This window comes from Melanostigma gelatinosum, assembly GCF_949748355.1.
Source record: "Melanostigma gelatinosum genome assembly, chromosome: 13".
Lineage (NCBI taxonomy): Eukaryota > Metazoa > Chordata > Actinopteri > Perciformes > Zoarcidae > Melanostigma > Melanostigma gelatinosum.
Genome location: NC_136646.1, coordinates 9,922,599 through 9,928,333, shown reverse-complemented (window position 1 = coordinate 9,928,333; position 5,735 = coordinate 9,922,599). Strand labels below are relative to the sequence as shown.

The 5,735-nt window shown below is 46.1% G+C and overlaps 1 protein-coding gene across 3 annotated transcripts; it reads left to right on the top strand.

Moving 5' to 3' along the window:
• The first annotated feature begins 1,762 nt into the window (after positions 1-1,762).
• Positions 1,763-4,390, top strand: mgp (matrix Gla protein). 3 transcript variants are annotated; one of them, XM_079281398.1, is made up of 5 exons: positions 1,763-1,812; positions 2,928-3,019; positions 3,167-3,196; positions 3,399-3,504; positions 3,804-4,390. In XM_079281398.1, the coding sequence occupies exons 2-5, from the start codon at positions 2,959-2,961 to the stop codon at positions 3,958-3,960; spliced, it is 354 nt and encodes a 117-aa protein (XP_079137524.1). In that variant the 5' UTR covers positions 1,763-1,812; positions 2,928-2,958; the 3' UTR covers positions 3,961-4,390. The 3 variants fall into 3 exon arrangements, with proteins under 3 accessions (XP_079137524.1, XP_079137526.1, XP_079137525.1); XM_079281399.1 differs by having other exon boundaries at positions 1,772-1,812; positions 2,874-3,019; XM_079281400.1 differs by lacking the exon at positions 3,167-3,196.
• The last annotated feature ends 1,345 nt before the right edge of the window (positions 4,391-5,735 follow it).

The window sequence follows — 5,735 nt, the reverse complement described above, 5'->3', positions numbered from 1 at the left end:
CAGACAGGTAAGAATGTGTGTTTTTGCAGACATTATGTGGATAGTTGACACATTTGTGGTCATGCCCCCATTACGAAATTCCAGCACTTTTCACTACTTTTCCCCCCTTCTGCATTAATTCTCCCGCCAAAATGCTTATTCCTTCCTTCCATTCCGCCTTCTTCCATCCACGTCCTGCCCCCTCGACCACAGACTATCATAACGTCCGGCCTCCGTACAGTCTGATCCAGCCATTCCCTCCCTCCAAAGGTCACTTTGCATCTGCCTCACTTGAATTGGCCATTTATCACTTCCTGCTCCTGTACTGACCTTTTCCCTTCAGATGTACTGCTGAGATGCTCCCTGTTAGTCACAACGTCATGCTCAGCTCCGCCGGGCGTATCCCATCCTGTTTTTCCACTTTCATCTCCGTTTTTCATTCGTCAAACTTCACTGTCTGCAAAAACAACAACAACAACAAGATCACGGCGCGTCTAACGTGCATTGGTAGCATTTGTCAAGCGCTGGATGTTTCGTTGCAGCGCGTAGACATGGAAAAGGCTGAGGGGGTGTCTGGTCTGAGCAGGATACTGACTGCATGAGAGGGAGTGAGAAATGGGAAAAAGTACCCAAGCAGCGTGAAGGAGATGCACACGAGGAGAACAGCAGAAATATGGCTTTAGAGAGAACGCTGGGAGGAGAAGGGTGAAAAAAAAAATTCTCTGTTTGACTATTTCTTTCCATGCAATCACCCGCTCCACCTTTTCTCATTTGCCCTCTCCTCTTCGCCTGTCTCTAAGTTCAGGAACGCTTTCAAAACGACTTATCTGAAGTCCCTCCCTCTGCCTTGTGTTTGACATCTAATATCTGCGCTGGAGGGCCCAACATGACCACATCAGCGCCAAAAAAACACCCACGACATGTGCTTTCTCTCTGAATCTCTCCTCTTATCTGTCGCCGGGCTTTTATATCCATCTCTGCGTCTGCCTCGATGTTTACCTGTCTGTCTGGGAACCAGCTGATTCTTGCCACGGCCCGTCCTCCTATTCTGGTTTGTTTGCTTTTTGGCGAGGGGTCCGCTTTCACACAAGCTATTCACGGATGTTCCGCCTCAGCCAAATGTGATGCGCACCACATGGATGTTGTCCCGTGTGACTTTAACGTGGGTGTGTACTGCTGAGTCGGTCGTTGTGTTGCTGGAACACCAGCAGTGATACGGTGACTGGCATGTTTTTACACTCGCAAACACAGAGGTCACGGCCTGCTGGCGATCATCAATGAACGTTAAAGGGATAGTTCAACCCTCAAAGGCTGCCTTTAAACAATGGTCAATATGCTCATGTAAGACGACATCATACCAGAACTAAGTGTTGCTGTCCAGGTGAGACAGGTGAGACAGGTGAGACCCAACAAGTCAGTCCATGTTGCGTCTGCACGGATGGTATTGTCGTATCACGCTGCCATGCCGGCAAACAACAGTGAATACTATCACGTACCTGCGATGAAGCAGGTTAGATGTCCCCGTCCCGTGCCAGCCGTCCCTCACCCGCTCTGTTTACCCCTCTGCTTGCCCCCCCCCCTGTATCTTTTGGTGGAGTCGGGAAGGGAGGGAGCTAATACTGATTAAACGGTGGAAAAAGAAGGCGAATAGTGTGAGAAGGGAGGAGAGAGAGAGGGCGAGGGCTAAGGGGGAGGCGGTGGGTAGAAATGAAAGGGTGGGGGGGGAAGAGAGAGGTGAGTATAAAAGACATGCCTTCAGGAATTTGGGGGGATATTTCTCGGGAGGAAAACACAGACAGAGATATTTCCAAGACTTCATACTTATCTTTCACGGTGAGTACATTAAAACAAATGGTCTGAATGGCGTGGAGAACAGTAGAGGGTAGTTTACATCTTTTTTCAACTTTGGCAAAACTGCTCATTTGATCTATTAGCTGATGCATTTTGGTAATGTTTTTTTTTTTTTGGTATATTGCTGGAATATGTAATCCTCACAGTACAATAGTCCCACAATACTCGTCTGTAAGTGCAGAGTACTTCACATGCAGCCTCAGGTTGGTTCTGTGCGCGCCTGACAACATGCCTGTGGCTTTTTCCAGTGAGGTGGGCACATTCAGTGGGGAAAATGATCCCACCAGGACCCCTGCTAAGACCGACATGAAACTCATTGTTTTGACTCTGTCAGCACACACACACACACACACACACACACACACACACACACACACACACACACACTCGTCTAGATGCCAGTCTTTGTGAACTTTGGGCCCGAGGCTCTCTGTTTCTGTGCCCACTGTGAGTCCGGGTACGACTGTAAGCCAAGATATGGCTGAGGGGCTGATGCTATGAGTGCTGCGTGCGTGTGTGTGAGTATGTGTCGGTGAGTTGTGCGTGTGTGTTTATGTATAATGAAAGCTGCTATTGACTGAGAAAAAAAGGAGGGCTGCTGAAACAGAATCCTGTCCAAATCCTACAAACAGAAGATGGGGATGAAAGCTTTTCTGCACTGCAGGCATGCGAATAGACAGTGTGTGTGTGTGTGTGTGTGTGTGTTGGGCTGTTACACACATCTGGCATTACTGTTTGTTCAGGTGTCACACACCTTACCGTAGGTCCCTTTATGACTGAGTGCAGATGTGTGTGTGTGTGTGTGTGTGCAGAGCCACCCAGAATACCTGCCTCTGTATAACTTCCACTTATCTCCCTGCATTAAGTTTATGAGGACTCTATTAGTTGTCAGCTACACAGCTCCAGCTACTGAGTGGGTGTTTGTGGACCGGCTCTGACTTGAGTCCAGTGAATGCACCGAAAAGTCTCCTGTCCCTGCTTCTGGTTCTCTGTGTACCAGTTGTGAAATCTGAGCCACTTTCTCTCTCTTTCTCCTCTCTAAGTCTTAGTGCGGTGCCGGCGTGACTCACTGAAACACCTTTCTCCTCTTTGTCCAGCGCCACAGAGCGGATTACGCAAGCCCCCAGGATGAGGAGCCTTCTTCAGTTTCTGGCACTCTGTGCCGCCGTCTCTTTCTGCGTCTGCTACGGTACGGGTCCTCCCCGACGTCCTCGGCTCCTCTGTCGCTCAGCAGCCACTATTCATTCAAAACACATAATACATCCCATTCATCATCTTCATCATCATCATCATCATCATCATTCATGATTAACCCGACTCCATGTTTTTCCCGTAGACTCTCATGAAAGCACAGAATCCCTTGAAGGTGATTAAATGTTGTCTCTCGTTCATGGAAAAACATGCATGCAAGTTCTAACCAACAAGACGCCGCCTGCTCTACAGCATCATGTATTTAACCCTGGCTAACATACCCCTGCCCTTTATCTCAGATCCGTTGCACGATGGGCATGCATTATACCCGATTCACAATCTAGACTTTTCGTCGAGTAAACGTTTTGTGCTTCCAGATCTGTTTGTGCCTCCGAACCAAGCCAACTCGTTCATCACGCCACAGAGGGGCAACGTATACAACCCAGCCAGAGGGAACGGCCACAACTATTACAACTTCATGAGGTAGAAGACACAACCACAGACATGCATGCGCAGCACATTCATCTTGTGCACCCGGCATATGTAAAAACCACAGAGACAGGCATGCACAAACTTAATTACACTATTAAAAAAGTCTCCGTGACAGAGAGACTGAAGCTAAATGCTGGAATCTTAAGAATTTAAGAGGAAAGGCAACAAAGAAAAGACACAAGCTCTTTCAGAATACAATCCTCTTCATTCTTCTCACCATTGTTCCCCTCTAACTATCTCTGTCTGCCTTTGTAATGTATCTCTGCCCTCCCCCCATCCATCTCGTCCAGGACGATAAAGTCTCAAGCGGAGAGGCGTGCGGAGACCTGTGAGGACTACTCTCCCTGCCGCTTCTACGCCTATCGCCACGGCTTTCAGCAGGCCTACCAGAGATACTTCGGCGCCCGAAATCAACCCCAGAGACCAGCCGTGACTCGTCGGTACTAAACAGAAAGTATCTGTCTGTCGAAAAGCATTATCATCTGTGAATGAATGCGCATTCCTTTACCCCCCCCCCCCCCCCCCATATCACGACTTTTCTATGATTGATGTGTTGTTTTTGTGGCCTCTTGTGGACGTGGAATGGATCCTGGAAGAAGAACACGTTCTGTAAACACAGAGGCTTCAGTGTCACTTGCAGGCGTGTAGAAATTCACGGCCCATCTATTGTGTAATCTCAGGATAACCTTTATCCGCTATTATCACACCTTCACGGCATTTATGAGCTTCCTGCGCTTTATGCACGACTGAAATGTTTCGCTCACTAACCGTTTCTCACATTATCCACCTATTTATCCAGGCCAGCACTGCAGTGATTTATTGTTTTCCATTGCTTTGAATAAATCAATGAAATCCCCTTTATTGGGGCTTATCTTAATCCTGTTGCAATCCTGTGCAATTTCTTTTGGCGTTCAGTGTCAGTGTTTGCAACGCATGGCAGATGTTAGAATGATAGTATTGGTCCCAATATGTGTGATTGCTCGAGATGAAATGGCTAATTTTACAGCTCTAAAACCATGTTTTCATTGGTGCAAAGTCACCTGAAACAAAGAATCGTTGTGTTTTTGTAGCTTACAAAGAGATCTTCATATCTACATAGGGAGCGGGTTCTCTTCACAGAGTCCGCCATGTTCCTGCAGTAGCCCAGAAAGGACAAACAAAACAGTGGCTTTCACATTGTTACTTGTACCTGAAGGCCACCGTAGTTCTCTACGCGCTTGGGAAAAAGGGGAGGGACGAGCGAAAGGGTGTTCAGTTGGTTTTCTGCTTTATAAACCATTGTTTAGTTCATGAGATGGGTTTGGAAATCTGTACAAATGATTGACTTTTATTAATTATTAGGCAATCTGAGAAGTTTTGTGAAGAAATGTCCCTTTGGTGGAACAACTCAGACATCTGAAACGGGGGAAATCGCCCTAAACTGCACACCGGCACACCTGAAAAGGGGTAAAACAATGTATTTGATCTCATAAACTATTCATGTTTTTGATAAAAAATGTTAATCTGCAAAGTAACTAGTTACTATATGTGTGAAATAAATGTGTACAAAATGTACACATGAGGCAGGCCTACACTCAAGTAAACACATCATACAAAACAAATGTTCTCTTCTGTTTGGATTTTGTCATTTTGATCGATACAAACTTGGAATATATGCATAAGATTAACTTATTTTCAATTTTTACTTGAACTGCAACATAAATGTTACAAAACACACGCATCACCACGGATGCCTACAGCAGAGAATTTTGCGCTAACTAGCTAGTGCTACAGCAAGCTAATACAGCAGGCTAATACAGCAGGCTAATACAGCTGGCTAATACAGCTAGCTAATACAGCAAGCTAATACAGCAGGCTAATACAGCAGGCTAATACAGCTAGCTAATACAGCAAGCTAATACAGCAGGCTAATACAGCTAGCTAATACAGCAAGCTAATACAGCAGGCTAATACAGCAGGCTAATACAGCTAGCTAATACAGCAAGCTAATACAGCTAGCTAATACAGCAAGCTAATACAGCAGGCTAATACAGCAGGCTAATACAGCTGGCTAATACAGCAAGCTAATACAGCAGGCTAATACAGCAGGCTAATACAGCTAGCTAATACAGCAAGCGAATACAGCAAGCTATTATCGTAATGTAAAGTCAGCTCGTCAGATGAGAATACATTTCTTATCGTTGGTTAGCTATTATGTTATTGAGATTGGTGACGGTGTGCAT

What these genes read in the sequence shown, in the direction of transcription:
- mgp (XM_079281398.1), top strand. Translation starts at nt 2,959, where the DNA reads ATGAGGAGCCTTCTTCAGTTTCTGGCACTCTGTGCCGCCGTCTCTTTC. An exon ending in AAGCACAGAATCCCTTGAAG is followed by an intron (nt 3,197 to 3,398) that starts GTGATTAAATGT and finishes TTGTGCTTCCAG; the next exon opens with ATCTGTTTGTGCCTCCGAAC. An exon ending in AACTATTACAACTTCATGAG is followed by an intron (nt 3,505 to 3,803) that starts GTAGAAGACACA and finishes CATCTCGTCCAG; the next exon opens with GACGATAAAGTCTCAAGCGG.